The sequence below is a fragment of the Cynara cardunculus genome (assembly GCF_001531365.2).
Source record: "Cynara cardunculus var. scolymus isolate 2C chromosome LG 1, CcrdV1, whole genome shotgun sequence".
Taxonomy (NCBI): domain Eukaryota; kingdom Viridiplantae; phylum Streptophyta; class Magnoliopsida; order Asterales; family Asteraceae; genus Cynara; species Cynara cardunculus.
Window position 1 is genome coordinate 13,547,004 of NC_037528.1, and position 19,569 is coordinate 13,566,572.

At 34.9% G+C, this 19,569-nt stretch overlaps 2 protein-coding genes across 2 annotated transcripts; both read left to right on the top strand.

The window, feature by feature from the left end:
• Positions 1-1,270: 1,270 nt before the first annotated feature.
• Positions 1,271-6,331, top strand: LOC112513638 (PI-PLC X domain-containing protein At5g67130-like). The gene is made up of 8 exons (XM_025120004.1): positions 1,271-1,360; positions 1,432-1,557; positions 1,645-1,782; positions 3,349-3,447; positions 3,538-3,841; positions 3,987-4,210; positions 5,204-5,290; positions 6,161-6,331. Exons 1-8 carry the CDS (start codon positions 1,271-1,273, stop codon positions 6,329-6,331), a joined length of 1,239 nt encoding a protein of 412 aa, XP_024975772.1.
• Positions 6,332-7,616: 1,285 nt separating this feature from the next.
• LOC112500303 (DNA polymerase alpha catalytic subunit) lies at positions 7,617-19,515 on the top strand. The gene is made up of 31 exons (XM_025103756.1): positions 7,617-8,687; positions 10,805-10,975; positions 11,139-11,222; positions 11,344-11,418; positions 11,557-11,621; positions 12,510-12,600; positions 12,706-12,894; positions 13,078-13,241; positions 13,353-13,467; positions 13,653-13,832; positions 13,910-14,023; positions 14,399-14,518; positions 14,611-14,910; positions 15,004-15,096; positions 15,447-15,565; positions 15,647-15,719; positions 15,801-15,857; positions 15,967-16,059; positions 16,375-16,497; positions 16,906-17,003; positions 17,088-17,133; positions 17,447-17,560; positions 17,684-17,767; positions 17,858-17,971; positions 18,182-18,271; positions 18,367-18,443; positions 18,596-18,794; positions 18,863-18,916; positions 19,004-19,123; positions 19,195-19,269; positions 19,349-19,515. The coding sequence occupies exons 1-31, from the start codon at positions 7,617-7,619 to the stop codon at positions 19,484-19,486; spliced, it is 4,506 nt and encodes a 1,501-aa protein (XP_024959524.1). The 3' UTR covers positions 19,487-19,515.
• The last annotated feature ends 54 nt before the right edge of the window (positions 19,516-19,569 follow it).

Below are 19,569 nucleotides of genomic sequence, written 5' to 3' on the forward strand. Positions count from 1 at the left end.
ATATGATAAATTAATAAATTTATTTATTTCTATAATTATTTATAAATTATCTATAGGAAATGTAATTTTTAAACAAAAAAATTTCAAATCCAACCAATTCCAAATAAAAACCCCCTTATGGTCACGGATGTTCAAATGCGGTGATTCAAGACTACTGACAAAATAGATGATCATTCTGAAAATAATCGGCTCGCATAACGAATTGGATATCTAAATTAATAAATAAAAAAAACTCAAATTTTTTAAAAGCATTACTTAAAACCAAGCGCACCCTTAGCCAAGCTCATAATAAAAGTAAAGGAAAAAAAACTTATAGAAACATTAAATATTGAATCAACAAAAAATTGTGTTTCTAGAATATATTTTCTTAATTTAAGCTGCGGTTTTTATTTCTTTCTTTTATCCGCAGAGTTATCAACAAATTATGATTCTTTTAGTAGTTCCGGTAATAGATTCTTCTAAAACAACATCGAAATTATTTTTGTTTTTAAGAGATAATTCAGACAAAGAGACGCCGGTTAAGTTCAAGAAGTCCAATTTGAACTATTCTTGACATTGTCAAATATCAATCAAATTATAATATAATCTTTGGCTTTTCACATTGAAAAATCAGAACTTTTCTCAAATTTTAATATACGTACTTTTAGCGTATAAATTGCAACAAAATAATATAAATAAATGAATATACATTAAAATAACACTGAAATTTCCCAGTAAAACACAATGAATGTGAAAAAAACTCCAAACCTTCACAGCAAAAACACTGTGAAGGTTTAGTGCTATTTAAGTGGTTACATGAATCTCACGAAAATATTCTGGTCTTACATGATCTCAACTCCACTTAAAAGATGTGAAATTTTAACAAGTTTTTATTTATCGATTGTGAGGTTGATTGTTTTTTATAACCGTTGATGTTTACGTTACTGATTGTTTCTATAAAAAAAAATTGAATATCAAATTAACCAAACGGTATTAATCGATTATTAGCAAACAGCTATTTTTTAAAATAAAATTCCGAACGTTCCTTTTTCAATACCATGAATAATTAATAGAAATATAATAGATTTGGTAGTAAATTTGATTTCGTCCCCTATATTTTTGCATGTGTTATTTCTTCCCATGAAACGTCAAACTAAAACAAAGGTCAAAAAGTCAAATCAAAGTTCAAGATGTTGAAAGAATATTTCAAAACTGATCCCAAACTATATAATCGGCCCGTTTCTCTCTCTCTCTCCGTAACCAAGAATCTTGCCGAAGAACAAGGCTCCAAATGCCGCGATCCGTACACAATTTTGTCCCCGTCATCTCAATATTCTTCGCAGCAATTCTCTGTATATTCCAATTATCGGCGTGTCTCAAGGTCTGTTGATTCTTTTCTACGTGTTTTCTGTTAGTTTCTTCCGGTGATGATTCGTCGTGATATACAATCAGATCGGAGAAACATGTTCTATGGACGACAACAAATGCGATGGCGGATTGCGTTGTGGAACGTGCCCTGCGAGTGGCAATACCCGCCCTAGATGCATCCGGATCCAACCAGTCAGTCCTATATCGAAGGTTTGGAAGTTTCTGTGTTTGTTAGATTTAAAATTGGGAAATCTGATTGTTCTAGGGTTTATGCGTGAATTTGAATATTTGGAACAGGTGAACGGGCTTCCGTTTAATCGGTATTCGTGGCTGACGACTCATAATTCATTTGCGCTTTCCGGTTCAAAGTCACCTACCGGTTCTCCTATTCTTGGTCCCGCCAATCAGGAAGATGATGTTGCATCTCAACTACGCGTAAGTAAGATGTTAACGATTTCGTACAAATTAGCAATGATAGATGAAAACCCTTTACGGTTCCCTTTCTTCTTGCAATTTCTTGTTTGTTCGATCCTAGTCAAAACCCAGCATACGTACAACTCAAAAACCTCAAGTATCTCCACCTTAACAAAAAAAACCCTTCTCTAACAAGCGGTGTTTGAGATTACTTATTGGCTTATTTCGGTGTAGTACTGATAATAAGCACTTTTGAGTGTTTGGATAAACAACTTATGCCGGTGTCAAACCAGTGATAAGAAGTTTTTGAAGAAGTTAAACTCTTCTAACTTATAATAAGTTGATAAGTGTTTTTTTAGAAACCATAAGTCGTTTCAAATAAACAATTTCAAACACCCTGTAAGTTTCTTTGTAGATTTTTCAAACTTTTTTGGTGCCAGATTTTAACTTTATATTATTTATAAAAATCAATATATTAAAATTTATATAAATATATATATTTACAAACTCAATCATTAATATAAAACAATTAACCGAGAATATTTATGGAAATACTTTAGAGTTATAAAATTCATTGTTTTTAATTTTTGTGGCATACTTTTATACAAATCCTATGAATTTGTTGACAATTGACTTTTATAATAAGAAATTTTATATAATATATCGTGTTGATATATTTAAAATAAATAATTTATGTAAAATCGGTATATAATTAAAGTAATTATATTTTCTTGATATAAATAATATGTAGAGCATAGATCATCTACAAACACAAATTTTACAAAACCAATCCCAACCATGTATCTTGGTTGTTTTTTAATATAAAATGTTGATCATAATAAATGAACTTTAATAATCTTATATAAGTACCCAAATCATAGTAAAAAATTAGGTTTTCGAAGAATTTGTATAAAAATATGTTAAAGTTTATTTTTTGAATTAATTTAAATATAATTACTAAAATTGTATTCTAATGTATCAATAAATAAAACTGATTACATAACTTTTATAAAATTAAAACTAATTAAATACAAAATCTAATGCATTTGCTTGAAACATAAGAAATAGTGATTGCATGATGATAAAAAGGAGAAGTTAAGCAATAGTAATTAATGATGACGGTCTCTAACTTATTCTATAATAAGTAAGAATGTGGAATGAAAATGGTCGCAATTTCCCACCTGAAAACTCTTGGCATCCTACGACAAATTGGTGCAATATATAGACCCACACTATTTCTATTTTCAACCCATTGGAAAGTCAATAAATGTTATGGACCTGGTCACCCTTATCAAAAACTTGACTTTGAAATGTACTCTATACCAATATTGCACAAATGGATCACCAACAAACATATAACAAAGAGGGGTTAGACAAGTTCTTGGATTAAATACTAGGTTAGATATATGAAACCTTCGTCAAATTACTCTCTAAAAAAACCCTTGACGAAAGAACGAAGGTTTGAATATATATAAAAGGAGAAATTGTTCAAGTTTAACTGAGATGAGACTTAAAAAATCGAAAACACTAACAATGTTTGAAGCTTCAACTTCTTATGTGATTTGCACTTGTTTGTCCTCTGTGTAGAATGGGGTTCGAGGACTAATGTTGGATATGTATGATTTCAACAACGATATTTGGATGTGCCATTCCTTCGGTGGCAGATGCTACAATATTACAGCATATGTAAGCGAACTTATTTGCATTTGCCTATCTTTTTTTTTTTTGTCGTTTTCATTTGTGATTCATGCGACTTGTTTTTCTTTGTACGTCTAGCAACCAGCCATGAATGTCCTAGGAGAGATTCAAAAGTTTCTGGAAGCAAATCCAACTGAAATTGTCACCATTTTCATTGAGGATTATGTTACATCCGCAGGCGGATTGACCAAGGTTTTTAATGCATCTGGGCTTAGCAGATACATGTTTCCTTTGAGTCGGATGCCCAGAGACGGTGGAGATTGGCCAACAATCACCGATATGGTCGCCCAAAATCAACGGCTGGTTGTCTTCACCTCCAAATCTGCAAAAGAAGCCTCGGAGGGTATCGCTTTTGAGTGGTCATTCGTAGTTGAAAACAAATGTAAGTTTAGTTAAACAACATGCTTATTGTTTGATTGATATGTATGTATATATATATATATATATATATATATATGTGTGTGTGTGTGTGTGTGTGTGTTTTTTTTGAAGAGATTTATGATGGAAAGTATAAGTTGTTATCCCAGATGGAAACGATGGTAAGACGCCTGGTTCCTGTGTTAGTCGGTCTGAGTCTTCTCCAATGAACACGACAAATCGTAGGTTGGTTCTTCAAAACTACTTCTCCACGAATCCTAATGTGACGGGAGCTTGTATCGATAACTCTGCTCCACTGATCGCGATGACAAACACATGCCAGATAGCAGCAGGTGGACGATGGCCGAATTATATTGCTGTTGATTTTTATCAGGTATAGTATCACCTTATTTACACATCTTAGATAAAAAAATGTCACTTTCAGAGTTGAAACTTAGGGAACGTTTGGTTCGTCGGAATCCATCGGAATCTGATGGAATTGGAATGGTCAATTCCATTCCAACGTTTGGTTACCTATGGATTTTAATTCCATCACTTATTCTAAGGAATGGTTAATTCTTTCAAATGGTGGATTTTAATTCCATCAATTCCATTCCAACGTTTAGTTACCCTTGGAATGGAATTGATGGAATTAAAATCTACCATTTGAAGGAATTAACTATTCCTAAGAAGAAGTGATGGAATTAAAATCCATTTTATCCAAAATTTTGTAAAGGAAAAAAAATACCCTCATTACAATCTATTAACCCTAGCCGCTCCACATTCTTCTCCCACTTCCATTTTCATCTTTTCCTCTGTCGAACTGCTTCCACCTCTGGATCGAACTGCTTCCACCTTTAGGGATATGGATTTCAATCCATTCCAATTCATGTTTGGTTTATTGGATTGTCCGGGTTTGAAATCCTATAAACATATGATTTTGAAATTCTTAGAGGTGCTCGGAATTTCACGAGATTTCATAGGATTGTATGCAATAATGTATTGAAAAATATTAAAAATGTTTGTTTTGTAATAATCGATTAATAGAAATGTAATTTAATTATTTTTATAAATTATGAAATTTCATTTCATTCCAAATTTTGCAAACCAAATACACCAATGATTTCAAATCCATTTCAATCTAAATCACTCCGTGAAATCCAAATATCTCAAAAACAATCCTGCAAATCAGACTGTGCTTTAGTTTCGTTTTCCTAAAGCTTATCGGATGTGAAATGCTTGCTAACTATCCATTTTAATGACGTAACATGTTATATGATAAGGTAAATAGTAGTGGTGATTTTTTGGTCCGCTAAACAATGAATTAGACATCGAATGGAGATATGTGGGTTTGATACTTTTGAGCGGTGTTTATTGGTTGGTACAGAGGAGTGATGGCGGAGGAGCAGCTGAAGCTGTTGACGAAGCCAATGGTCATCTGACTTGTGGATGTCCCAACATTGCATATTGCAGGGTATATATGTTCATTTTCAGCTGTTTTTTTTACTAAATAAGGGCTGTTTACTAAGCATTTACCCGGTAAAATTCAATATTACTATTTACTTACCGAGTAAGATTTTAGTCAACAAAAACGGTTTTATATGCAACAATTTACCCGGTAATAGCTGACCATGGTAAGAGTCATTGTCCTCACTTACCGAGTAAGACTCTCGGTCTCTGCCTAGCTCTTACCGGGTAAGATTCTTGGACATTGCAATATTCATCCAGTAAAATAATGTAACTTGGTAAGCGCTTACCCGAGTAACCATTTGGTAAATGGCCCCTAAACTAAAATGTTGGTCCCTGATTCCATTAAATAAGGGGTATTTTGTTATTTTTTATCTTTTACCCAATTAAAATGATTTTGGTTTATGTGGTATTTGATTGGGTAAAAATTCAAAAAATCGATAAAAGAAATAAAATGTCTTATATTTAACGACTGTTAGAGAAATAGATTAAATACAAATGTTTTTACAAACCATGATGATCATCTTATAATTTTAAAAATATTAAAACAAAAATTATTATTTCAGACAAACCATGTTGACCAATTTTATAGTTTACCTTTTTACATAAATCTTTTTAAAAGGTATGCAGAAAAAATATGAAAGTGGTATTACGAGATAAAAAAATTAAACTGACATAAAATAAATACCTTATAAAGTAAAATTTTACAAGTTGCACCCTTGTACTTGGTATATTTATCATTTATAGCTTCATCCAGTATCAAAATGTTTTGAACACAATAGTTCTTTAAACTTATATGACACGAACAAATTGGTTTTTCGAATACCATTACCAATAAGGTAGAATCGCCCCTAATGAATAAGGTTATTTTGGACAGTTGAATGCGACATTTGGGACATGCGATATCCCGGTTCTTTCGCCTCCACCACCAGCACAGTTGCCGCCAGATGGTTTTGATGGAGGTCTTAGTCTTGGTAACGGTTTCTCAATTAAATCAAGAACGTTCTACGGTTCAATTTTTATTGCGTTGATGTTACTAGTTTTATAAACTTGTAGCTTTTGGGTTTTTTCTTTTTACAATGTTGATTCATAGGTTGGCTTTTGGGCTTTTTTTTTTGTTATGAGGTGTGTGTATATATATATGTTTAGCCATGTACATGTACACTTTCAACTATCTTATGACTTAGATTCACATTTTACTTTTTGAAATCTTTTGATGGCATAAATATATTATTATCGATCGGATATGTATAATATGAAAATACGAATTCCAACTTAGAGAAATATTTTGTGAAAAATAACTATTTTTTAGTTATTATATATTGTGAAAGTTACACAATAGATAAATAGTTGTATACAGTTTATATATATGCAAGCAATAAAACTAGAGAATTACGAAAAAAACAGATTAAAAAATATATTAAAATAAATGTCAAATTATAGATAATAAATTGATCGTTTTTGTTAATAATTTATTTTTTTTCTTCTAATTTTTGTTTATATTTCACCGATTTTTAATTTTAAAAAATGGGTGGGACGGGGTGATATTCTTCATTTTATTTAACAGATGATTATATCTTCAGTTTTTTTTCTCAGGTTTCTTTTACGATCTCACCTATATATAAGATAATAATAAAATGAGAATCACAAAAATGTTATAAATCCGTGAGAACCAATATAAAACTATTTTTTTTACATGATTTAAAAGAAAAGAAATTTTTTTTAAAGATGTTTTCATATCTATTTGTGTTGACATTGTGAAAAAAATTACATTTGATTTATTTTTTTGGGTTCATTTAATGAAACAAAAAATACATGTGAAAAATATTCACATTGTGAAACAAACATACATGAAATCATCACATTATGAAATAAATATATGTTATAATATAAAATATATGTAAACAATACTTACAGTGTAAAACAAATACATATAAAACAATTACATTATAAAATAAACATGGGTCTTTAACATCTTTGTAGTTCTAATTTGTCAAAGAAAGAAAGAAATAAAAACTAAAAACTTGTAAATTAATAAAGCTAGTTGTTTTCAAATATATTCCATTTTATTAAAAACTAATCAATAAATTAAATAACAAAGAAACATTCTAAATTCAATAGTTGAACCCGGACCCGTACCCGGACCTGGACCCGGATCGCGTAACAGGGCTTTTGCCGATCTATTTTTTGGCGCCAAAATGTTATTCCCGCTATTTTCATACACCCCCTTCTTCTCCCTCTTTCCATTATCAACCCTATCTATCGACCAACTTCCTCCCTAGATCTATTCAACAAATCAAAGAGAAATCAACCTAAGTGCGCGCGAGATCAAAATGGAAGACGATCAGCAGAGACCAAAGAGGAATACCAAAGGAGCAGACTCAGAGAAGCGTGCCGAAGCACTCCGCAAAATCAACATCCGCAGACAAGGCGGCGGAGGCGACAACGGCATAGACCGTTACCAGATAAAGATCGATGAACCGATCTACGATACCGTTGACGAGGATGAGTACCAGGCCCTAGTCGCCAATCGCCGTGAAGATTTCAAAGGGTTTATTGTGGACGATGACGGTCTTGGTTACGGGGACGAAGGCGAAGAAGTTGATTGGACTCAATCCGGTGTAGTTCCGTCCTCTGAAGAGGAATCGGAAGGTGAATTGGAGAGGAAGAAGCGCAAGAAGACGAAAACGGAAAAGGAAAAGAAGGAACATAAAAAGCCTTCGTTTGAAGCTGCGGCTGCTTTAATGGGTAAGCAAAGGATATCTAACTTGTTTACGTCTGCTGTTTTTAATAAGAGTAAGCCTGCGATGGTGTCTTCCGATAGCATTGTCGATGATGTGATTGCTGAGTTCGCACCGGATGAGAATGATAAAGAGAAAAGGAGGCGAGGAAACAAAAGATTATCTGAAAACGATAAAATTTTAGCGCCAACTAGTTTGATTACATCGGTTAAGGCTGAGAAGGCACCTGCAAGTTTGGTGGTTGGTAGTACTTTATTGTCAAATAGTTTACATAAACATGACGTACTTGAAGAAGAGAAGGAATTGTTAGAGATACCTAACAATGGGAAAGATTTGGGTGTTGTGGAGGAGCCAGCTGTGGTGCCAAGTCAAGTTGAGGAGTTAATGGATGAGGAACTGAAAGTTGAGCCAATGGTGAATAGGGCTGATACTTGGACTTTAAATGCGAAAATTAAAGAGGAAAAGGATCCAACTTTCAGTGCAACTGCAGGATTGCAGATAATTGAAAATTCTTGTTTGATTGCTGACATCGGCCCTGGTTTGAATTCTGATGAAAAACCGCCATTCGTAGTAGATTCTGATGGATCTCTGCCTTTCTATGTGCTCGATGCTTATGAGGAGTTTTCTGGTTCTAATGCTGGCAATATCTATCTGTTTGGGAAGGTATTTTGGCTATCTAATTATATGCCAGTCTACAGTGTTCATTTTTTATTCTAACACTTAATTAAGTTGACATGCGCAATATTGCTTGATATTATCATTCACGATCTTGGTAATTAAAAAATACTAAATAAACTTGACATTCTAGCTGCAACTTGCTCTAGCATCTGTATCTTCAACATGATGCATCTAACTTCTTTATCAATGTACTCGGAAGCGTATTAGATCTTAAATCGGATCATATTGTTTTCATGTCATTTTTTGCATTATTTTCTGGTCCATGATTCAACACTCAAAAAAGGTGCTTATCTTAGTTTGAACTAACAGTCTGCCAACAAGGAGGCATCACCACTTTCAAGTTTTATGAGCCATGCCTTTTCTCATGTTTGACAATGTGATGGCAACCAGAAATCTCATGTGGGTATGCTTAGAATTTATCTGTGGAATCACCAAATTTGACGCTAGTCATATTGTAGATTGCTGGCAAGTGGCAAGGATTAGAAAAAGGCTATCGTTAGACAATTCTTACTGTTGTCAGTGAATAATAGAAGTTTTTATATACTTATAGAAGTAGTGTAAATATTCACTGTCTTGTTGGGGAATCCCCCTCCCCCCCCTTTCTCCCTCCTCTTATTATAGAGTCTACCGATGTATGAAGTTGAACATTTCACAATATAGATGAATACGAGCAATAACTTGATTGTAAAAATAGTCTATGGTGCTGTTAATGTCTGTCTTCCATGATATGGTTTGATGGCATGACCACAACCAAAAAACCAATACTAAAGAACCTCCTTGGACTTCACACAAAACCTAAGTATACAAAGTACCAGTATTGCAATCATGTGCTTTTTTAACTCCACCGTTGACCTTGTACGTTGGTTGGATCAAAAGAATCAATTTTTGTAGCACACTTTTGTCTAAAGCAACATGCATTATGATCAACCTATTTCCAATGCATATATATGAGGTCATCAATGGAATTCGGTTGGTTAGAATTCATCTTATCATGACTTTCAGTCATACACTTAAAGGTAGTGATCTAGGCAGGTATAGTTTCAAATAAAATGATGAAATTAGCTTTTTTTATAATCACCCATTGCTTCATGCACTCCTTAAGGCTTACCTGGCAGCTTTTAGCCTATCATCCTTAGGCAAACTTTTGGTTTGGGTGGGTGGTAACAACATTTGTTAAGTGTAACACCTCATAGGTCAACCTTATGCAAACTTTTGGTTTGGGTGGGTGGTAACAACATTTGTTAAGTGTAACACCTCATAGCCCAAAAGCAGTAAGCCAACACAATAACTTCTAATTCAACTTAAAACCATGGTGGAAGTCATTGGTGGTAGCCCATAACTTTGAGCTTATAATGAGCTCACATAGCTGCTCCTATATCCATATGGGATGGGTTATTACAAACTCCCCCACTTAATTTCTTGACGTCCTCGTTAGGTCTTCCCAAAATCCTCCTTGTAATCGGTGATGAGGGATTTGCCTAAGAAATTACAAACACCCCCTCGAGGACTCATCATGCTCGATGTGGTTTGCCGCACCATTCCTGATTGTACAAGGATCGGCTCTGATACCACTTGTCACGTCTTATATCCCAAAGCAGTAGGCTAACCCAATAGCTTCTAATTCAATTTAAAACCATGGTGAAACTTATTGGTAGCCCACAGAGCTTATAACGAGCTCACAAATCTACTGCTTCTAATAGATGTAGGAGCAGAAGGCCAGAAGCTGATATGATATCAACTTCTTTCATTAAAACATGCTTCTGATATCTCTCTATATTTACTTGCTTTAACATACTATGATGATCTCACTATCAATCTCAATATGAATATGATGATGTAATTTGACATCTACTGTTTAACTTAACATGTAAAGTAGTAATTGCTAAATATCAATAGCCTGTGAAAATGAGTACCTTTCATACCTTGTAGATGTTTAATGTGAAGAAGGGGTATTCTTGAACTATTATGGTGAACGATGCATGATGGTTATTTTCCTAATTTACCTTGTATTCATGCACCACCTCTATTTTACATAAGTGTTAGTTTAGCTATATTAAGATAAAGAGTGATCTTGATCTTTGAAATTTGTCATTTGAATCAAGGTCAAAGCAGGAATTACTTATCACAGCTGCTGTGTGGTAGTGAAGAATATGCAGAGATGCATATATGCTATCCCGAATGGTCCTGTATTTGAAGACTCTGCCATTGTGAAGCTTGTGAGAGATGTTGAAGAGTCAAAAGTGTCGTCTACAGCTTTTCACACCAAGCTTCATGTAACAGACCTGTTGCCTAGCTCCCATTTTCTTCTTTTTAAGTTACATCATCATCATATTTCTTGTATTATTAGTTAATGCCTTGCTGTTATTGATGGTTTTGTTGGCCTCTCTTGCTTTTGAGTTTCTTCAACTGCTTACAGACATCTTTGTACTTTATTAGGAGATGGCATTTGGATTGAAGGCCAACATAACAAAAGAGTTGCTTGACCGAAATGTCTCAAACTTTAGCATGAAACCTGTTAAGGTCTGTTGCTTTGTTTAATTCGCTTTACAATTAAAGAACTGATGTTAACTAGTGTATGTCTTGGATCTGTTCAGTAACTGCTTTTGAATGATGAAAATTTTGATTGCTTATATATTTTCAGAGGAATTATGCATTTGAGAGATCCGACATAGAGCGCAAAGAGAATTATGTACTTAAAATCAGTTATCCATTTAAGGTATTTTGCACATTTCATGAAGAAGATTAATGAGGTTATATGGCTCCTGATCCTTTTCCCTTCTCTGATATGGTAACTATGGACCTCCCATATTAGGTATTCCAGTATCTATTGACGCGGTATATTTTTAAATTGCAGGACCCACCACTTCCTTCAGATCTTAAGGGAGAGACCTTCTGTGCTCTGCTTGGAACACATAGCAGGTATAATGAGTTGGAATTCTGTTCTCTGCTGTACCTATTGCAGATTTCTCATGTAAATGTGTCATGCAAGAGATTTCCAAACTTTCTTGACAATGCCACTATTGAGCACTTGCATGGACACTTCTATTGTGCTTATTTCTTCTGTTGATTCCAGTATGGCAGTATATAGTTGGATATCAGCTATCAGCTATCACAATACTTGTAACTCTTTTCCATATAAAAAAGATGAATTGATCATTTAGTTACAAGGATTTTAGCTGTTTTGCTTGGTCAAGTTTGACATCATGATTTTCTGTTGTTGCTTTTCATCTTAGTGACCTGAATATTTGGTCCTTAATTTACTTCAATACTCGCTATATCTTTGGGGTGAGCTACCAAAATAGTAGTTTGCACTTTGCACCCTGACGCCTGACCTCTGTGGAGAAAGGTCTTCTGATTCAAACAAGCCTTGTTATAACTGTTCTCTGTTTTATTTATGAGTTCATTTGATATCACTGTAAACTTTTTTACACAAGAGGCATGACATGTGTCCATTCATTCATTAATTTGGTACATGTAACTTGCTTGATCAATTTATTAGTGGACGCTATGTTAAATTTTAAAGCTGCTCTTGCAAGCAATTATGCATTTTGCCAGCATTAAATTTGCATCATTGTATTTAGGATATCTAGAGAAAGAGTAGCATTTGAAGCTGGTTGTTGGTACTATATCTTAATTTGCTTAGTAAATGTTCTAATATCATCATTACTGTAACTCCCAGAAAGTTGAAACAATTAGACCGAGTTCTGAACTTAGAGCTGAGTTAGACTATGATCATGATGACCCATCCTTGATAAATTTTCAATATTTATGGTAGAACCTGAAAACTAAATATTGTGTTTTATGCAGCGCTTTGGAGCTTTTTCTTATCAAAAGAAAGATAAAGGGACCCTCGTGGCTGTCAATTTCAAAGTTCTCTAGCTGTACCACTGCTCAGCGTGTGAGGCTTTTAAATTGCTTTTTTTCCATTCACATTTAGGGTTGTTCACCATAACATGCTGAAATTACTTTGTTTACTGCAATTACTTGATTACACCTTGAGCAGGTTAGCTGGTGCAAATTTGAGGTTACTGTTGATTGCCCAAAGGACATTCAAGTTGCAACTTCCTCAAAAAATACTAGTGAGATTCCTCCTGTGGTTGTTACTGCAATCAATCTGAAAACCATAATAAACCAAAAACAGAATACAAATGAAATCGCCTCTGCATCTGTCATCTGCTGTCATAAGGCTAAGGTACCTAACATTTTTTCGGAAATCTTGCTCATAACATTAATTATGACATTAAATGTATGTCTACATTGTTCTCATGTGACGCACATATTTTACTACTTAATTTGAGTATGTTATTATTATTATTTTTTATTTAATTGTACATCCTATGTAAATCGGCTTCAAATTGATGACTGAACCTTTCAGATCGACACACCTATGTTAGCCTCAGAATGGACAAGGCCTGGAATGCTAAGCCATTTTACTGTTGTGCGAAAGCTTGAGGATGGCTTGTTTCCAATGGGGTTTAGTAAAGAGGCAGCAGATAGAAATTTAAAGGCCGGATCGAACATCATTAGCATGGAGAGCAGGCAAGTTTTGGTTTCAAATTGTCTTGTCTTATTTGAAAATTTCTGCCTCATTGATCCAGGGTTCAGTTTCTATGGTTAGTGCTCTAATTCAGTTGTTACGCATGTTTGCAGTGAAAGAGCTTTATTAAACCGGTTGATGATCGAATTACACAAATTAGATAGTGATGTTCTTGTTGGCCACAACATATCTGGATTTGACTTGGATGTTCTTCTCAACAGAGTGAAGGTTGAAATATTAACACTATGGTTTTTTTTTAATGTTAGATGTATGCTTGATCTAATGAATTTAGAAAATTGATGGTTGTGGTATGTGATATTCATCGCTTTATGAATTTTACAGAACTTGATTTAATGAAGACATATATTTACTTTCACTTCCACTAACATATATTAATTATGATGGTATTGCAGGCTTGCAAAGTTCCTAACAGCATGTGGTCCAAAATAGGACGGCTCAAGCGCTCTGAGATGCCTAGACTTAATAAAGGGAGCACAGTTTTTGGTTCCGGAGCAAGTCCAGGAATTATGTCCTGCATTGCAGGCCGGCTCTTATGTGACACCTTTTTGTGTGCTCGTGACCTGTTGAAGGAGGTCTGGAGACTTAATTGGGTAATATAGCAAAGACAATTAGTGGTGTGTTTTTCTCACAAATGAAACTTTTCTTCCAGGTTAGTTATTCGCTCACAGAACTTGCCAAGACTCAATTGAGTAAGAACCGGAAAGAGGTTGCTCCACATGACGTTCCCCGGCTGTTCCAAAGTTCCCAAACCCTAATGGAGCTTGTATGTTCTACTGCTCAACTTGATCAATTTTTTATTTTCATGCTAATTGTTTCCAAACTCGGTTAAGGTTTGGATATATGCATTAAAATATAGCTCAAACATCATTGTTGCCTGAGATGATCAGCTTAGTTGGAAAGTTTGAAGTTCTTAATATTTCAAATAAAAACTACATTTGGTTGCAGCTTTTATGGTGGATTCATAACAAAATTTTAAACTTAAGCTGTTTGACTCGTTAAAACAAGTCAATTCTCATAAAAGCCCTCATCAAGAACCTGTATCTTCTTAGCCCAGAGATTGCGAGTTATCTTATTGTTAAGGAAAAAAAATCTTAATCTAACTGCATTATGGATGATCATTAACACTGTGGATTTGCAGATTGAAATCGGGGAGACAGATGCATGGTTGTCAATGGAACTCATGTTCCATTTGAGTGTTCTTCCCCTCACACGTCAACTGACAAATATTAGTGGTAATCTCTGGGGAAAAACTCTTCAGGTAATCTAAGTGAAGTATCCACCGATGTATTTTTGCACACACCTTTGTCAAACACAATTAAAAGACTATTGCATGTGTATACATGATTTCAGGGTGCTAGAGCTCAAAGAGTCGAATATCTTTTGTTGCATGCATTCCATGCTAAGAAATTTATGGTACCAGACAAGTCTTATTTGCCAAAGGAAGGCAAAACAGTGAAACGTAAATCGGATGGCCTTGAGGACAAAGTAATCAATGATTTGGGTGTGAATGATGAGATACAGTCTGAGCCTGTAAAATCCAAAAAAGCACCTGCATATGCAGGTGGACTGGTGTTGGAACCCAAAAGAGGTCTATATGATAAATATATTTTACTTCTGGATTTCAACAGTCTCTACCCTTCTATCATCCAGGTTTGTCATATCTCCACCAAACTTACCTCTTGGCTCTCCAAATGTCTGTTGACCACACCTTATATGTTTCTGTTTGCTTGTTTTTTTGATCAGGAATATAATATCTGCTTTACAACAGTAGAGAGATCCCAAGATGATTTACTTCCCCGCTTACCATCTTCCAAAGCAACTGGAGTTCTTCCTGAGGTAAAGGACCTTAACTCATCTAAAACCGTGTGCCAGAAGAAGAGGGAAAAAGAATTGTCATCATGGTTGCAACAAACACCTTATAACACAATGGCAGCTCTTAAAATTTTAATTGTGTTCCGATAAATGACAAGGGGAAAAATAAAGAACGTCAACTTTCTGCATTGATCTATATTAATGCTAGTCAATAATTTGTGGATGTTGGTCTTTTTGAAGGAGGATCACTCAATTAGAAGGATCTTAATCCATATTTTTTTCACAACTCAACTGAGTTTAGAATTTACTAAATTTATTTGATTGGAATGGTTTAGTGTTTGGAAAAGATATTCATATGCTGTAACTTTATGTAGTTACTCAAAAATTTGGTTGAGAGAAGGAAACATGTTAAAAAGCTGTTGAAGACTGCAACAGGTCTCAAGCTGCAACAGTTTGATATACAACAGCAAGCACTGAAGCTAACGGCTAATAGGTTTGTGTTGCTGCCATGCTTCCTTCTTCTTGTTGAATCCGTTGTTTGGCTTACCAGCGTCTCTTTCCCCCTTGCTTGCAGTATGTATGGATGCCTGGGTTTTTCCAATTCCAGATTCTATGCAAAGCCACTTGCAGAACTTATTACGCTACAAGTAAGAAATGCCACGAGTTTCTTCATAAAATAGGAAATGGTCATGTGGTATTTATGGAACTATCACGTGATTTATTTGCAGGGGAGAGAGATTTTACAAAGTACTGTAGATCTTGTACAGAACAATTTAAACTTGGAGGTAATTTCTTCAATATTTTACTAAAGACAGTCTTGTTGAAGCATTGTCTGAATTTATATCGTCTTTCCTTATTACCAATTTTCTTGAAATATGCTCTTTTTGTTTCCAGGTGATTTATGGTGACACTGATTCAATTATGATATACACTGGACTTGACGACATCAGTAAAGCCAAATCTATCGCAGGAAATGTCATCAAAGAGGTGGGATTTCAATGACAGAATCAGGTTTTGAAATATACTCAACATGGATGTGTAAAGTTTAGGCCATATTTCTCATTAAAACCTCAGTACTCTAGATATGATGCACATTGTTTTTTTTGGCTCTTCATTGCTTAAAAGAATCTTGCTTCTGTTGCTGTGAGATAGTGTAATATTAATCATGCATTGTCTATATAGATGAATATACAGACTCTTAAGTCTGTTCCTTCTCCATGAAGCAATTTAGATGTTTCCTGCCATATTGTATTCTTGTAAATAGTCTATTGTCAGTTGACTTCCAATTCTGTTCAATATTAGGTCAACAAGAGATACAAGCGTTTAGAAATTGATCTTGATGGTCTATACAAGAGAATGCTGCTACTTAAAAAGAAGAAATATGCAGCCGTTAAAGAGCAAATTAGAGATGGGAAAGTGTACAAGGTACTTAATCATATGCATCTTCCAGGTATTTGAACATTTTTAAATTGCACTCTTGTTAGAAGGGGATTCTTTGGAGTGTTCCATGAGCTTTTTAGTAGGTTTTGCTTGCTCAACGATCTCAACCCCCCTTTGTGTTAGTTCAACCTGTTTTTTCGATTGTTTCAGGCTTCTTTGCTTTCTTTTCCAAATTGAAAAAACAATATTCTTTCTTTAGGTGATTTTTGGCTTTTAGCTAAGCTTCTGAATTCTTTTTCGCAAGCCGTAGGTCTTTTTTGAAACAATCTCTCTACCTCTTGAGGTAGAGGAAAGGTCTGCCCGCTCAAAATCCTACCTCTGGGTGGGATATACAGGCTTTTTCTGGTTTGATTTATATTAATTATTTTAGTTCCTAATGGTTGTCATATGTAGGTTATAGAGCGGAAGGGTCTTGATATGGTTCGACGTGACTGGAGTTTGTTATCAAAGGAGACTGGAGATTTCTGCCTGGGACAAATATTATCTGAGCTGTATGTCCATTCATGTGTCTTCTTCTCCACAATAAGCATTATGACTTCCTGAAACTTACCATGCATGAACTTTTATACTGACAGGTCATGCGAGGAAGTTGTTGAATCAATACACAACAAACTCAGGAAGGTATACCCATAAATTAAACCAATCGTGAGCACTTTAAAGCTAAAGCGTTGGCTTGCATTTTTAAATTTAGGATAGTAGTATCAGATAGGATCTACTCATAGTTGTCAAAATAATTTTCTGAAATGATTTGATTCATAAGCAAACATTACAAATCTCATAAGCAGCTTGGAACACTGTTTGAACCAATGCTGATTTGCTTAACAACAGAAAGAAAACCAATTGTAGGTCTGCCTACATGGTATGCTTTCTAAAAGTGTTAGTTTACCCTTATGTACATCAGAGAATTTAACCATACTTATGAACATATAAGCAGGTACAAGAGGATATGAGGAATGGAGAAATAGGTTTGGAGAAATATATTATTACGAAAACTTTAACCAAACCACCTGAAGCCTACCCAGATGCTAGAAGTCAACCTCATGTTGAAGTAAGTAATGGGACAATCCTCTGTTATGTCCACCTCACCAAAATTTTGTATTTCTCACTTATGGGTTTATTCACACATCTCTCGTTATATGGTTATTCATCCACTTGCCGTACTCCTATTTAGGTTGCACTCAGACTGCGGAAACTAGGATACACCAGTGGTTGTTCTGCTGGTGATACAGTTCCGTATATAGTTTGCTGTGAGCAGGTTTGTGATGAAGGTTTTACCCACTTATTTATTTTGGCGCTCTCCGGTTTACACCATTTTATTTCTGTCATTTCTTATTTATACTGACAGGGGAAAGGTTCAAGTACATCAGCAGGGATTGCTCAGCGTGCAAGACATCCTGATGAACTGACAAAGGATAATGAAAACTTGATGATAGACATCGACTATTATCTGGCACAGCAGGTAGCAGTTTTTACTTTCTAGTCCCTTTATCCTTGTTCTTTTTGAAATCTATAATATTTATATACAACATGCACCCTTATCACTTAAAGTTTGAACTTTTAGGAAGCTGGGCTTTACTAGTAACCTGGATACGGCTGGGTTGTTTTTGAGTTTTCTTGTAGTTCTTGTTCTATTCACTCTCTTCTGAAAGCTTTTTTATGGTTCGTGCAGATTCATCCGGTAGTATCACGTTTATGTGCATCAATCGAGGGTACAAGCCCAGCTTGTTTGGCTGATTGTTTAGGGCTTGATCCTTCCAAGGTACAGAGCTGTTCTCTTCAAGCCTTAGTAGTCGGTAACAGTCCAAATATCAGTGGTGCATTAACTAGTAATTTCGTTTATGATTTCTTTTTTAGTTCCAAAGCAAATCAAGCGAAGTCGCAAACAACGATCATTCAGGCTCAGTTCTCTGCATGACAGATGATGAAGAGAGGTGAGCACTTTAGCTTTTGCTTTTGGCAACTTTTGAAGCAAAAATATTTACTTTCTCTTCTAAAAAATGTTACCAACTATGTTTCTACAACTTGTTGATAAATTTTTGGTGGGATGTTGGTAGTAGAATGAGAATTGTAATGTCGATTGCAGATACCGAGGTTGTGAGGCGTTAAGTTTGTCATGTCCTGGCTGCTCTGCTACTTTTGAATGTACATCTGTTCTCAGTTACATACGTACAGCAACCAACCTTGAAAAGCCAGCAGACTTGGCATCCAACACCAGCTTCTGGCACAAACTATCTTGCCCTAAATGTCAACTGGAAGTTCCTCCACCATCAATAGCCAACCAGGTAAATTAAGAAATGATTTTTAATGTGTTTTATGCAAAGATGGGGCCGTAAATGGTTGTTGGTAGCAGGTAAAAAGACTAGCTGAATCTTTCATATCAACATACTACAAGGGATTAATGACGGTATGCAACCAAGCAAGCATTTATTTCACATTACAAGAGTAGAGAGTTGTTTATTAGGTAGGTGACTTCACTATGTAAAAATTTCAGTGTGATGATGAAACCTGCGATTATACTACACGAAGCTTGAACTTGCGAGTGGTTGGGGACTCAGAGAGAGGAACTATATGTCCTAATTATCCTCGCTGCAACGGTCGTCTAGTAAGACAGGTAGGCCTTCATCTCTCTAAAATCACATCATTTTGTCACATCATTTACTGAAACTTGTTTATCTTGACTAGTATTCCGAAGCAGATGTGTACAAGCAACTCTCTTATTTCTGCTATCTCCTAGATGCTGCTCGATGCATCGACAAGGTTAATTACTAATATATCCTTTTTTTTGGCTTCATATTTCTTGTGTTCCAAAATTTATGGTGATTATTATGAGTTCCAGGTTGATGGCAAGCTTCGAGCTTCAGTTGAGAAAGAAGTTGCTAGGATAACACCGTTGGTTGAATTAGCCTCGTTGACAGTGCACAAGGTTAGGGACAGGTGTGATTATGGTTGGGTCAAACTCAATGATCTATTCTAATTACTTTGAAAACAGATGTGGCAGGAATTCCTGTCCAATTAAATTGTATTCAATAGTGCACTGCTTTCTCTTTTCTTGTATTC

What these genes read in the sequence shown, in the direction of transcription:
- LOC112500303 (XM_025103756.1), top strand. Translation starts at nt 7,617, where the DNA reads ATGGAAGACGATCAGCAGAGACCAAAGAGGAATACCAAAGGAGCAGAC. An exon ending in CTGAAGCTAACGGCTAATAG is followed by an intron (nt 15,566 to 15,646) that starts GTTTGTGTTGCT and finishes CCTTGCTTGCAG; the next exon opens with TATGTATGGATGCCTGGGTT. An exon ending in TAGGGCTTGATCCTTCCAAG is followed by an intron (nt 18,272 to 18,366) that starts GTACAGAGCTGT and finishes TTTCTTTTTTAG; the next exon opens with TTCCAAAGCAAATCAAGCGA.
- LOC112513638 (XM_025120004.1), top strand. Translation starts at nt 1,271, where the DNA reads ATGCCGCGATCCGTACACAATTTTGTCCCCGTCATCTCAATATTCTTC. An exon ending in CAGTCAGTCCTATATCGAAG is followed by an intron (nt 1,558 to 1,644) that starts GTTTGGAAGTTT and finishes TATTTGGAACAG; the next exon opens with GTGAACGGGCTTCCGTTTAA. An exon ending in CCAACATTGCATATTGCAGG is followed by an intron (nt 5,291 to 6,160) that starts GTATATATGTTC and finishes TATTTTGGACAG; the next exon opens with TTGAATGCGACATTTGGGAC.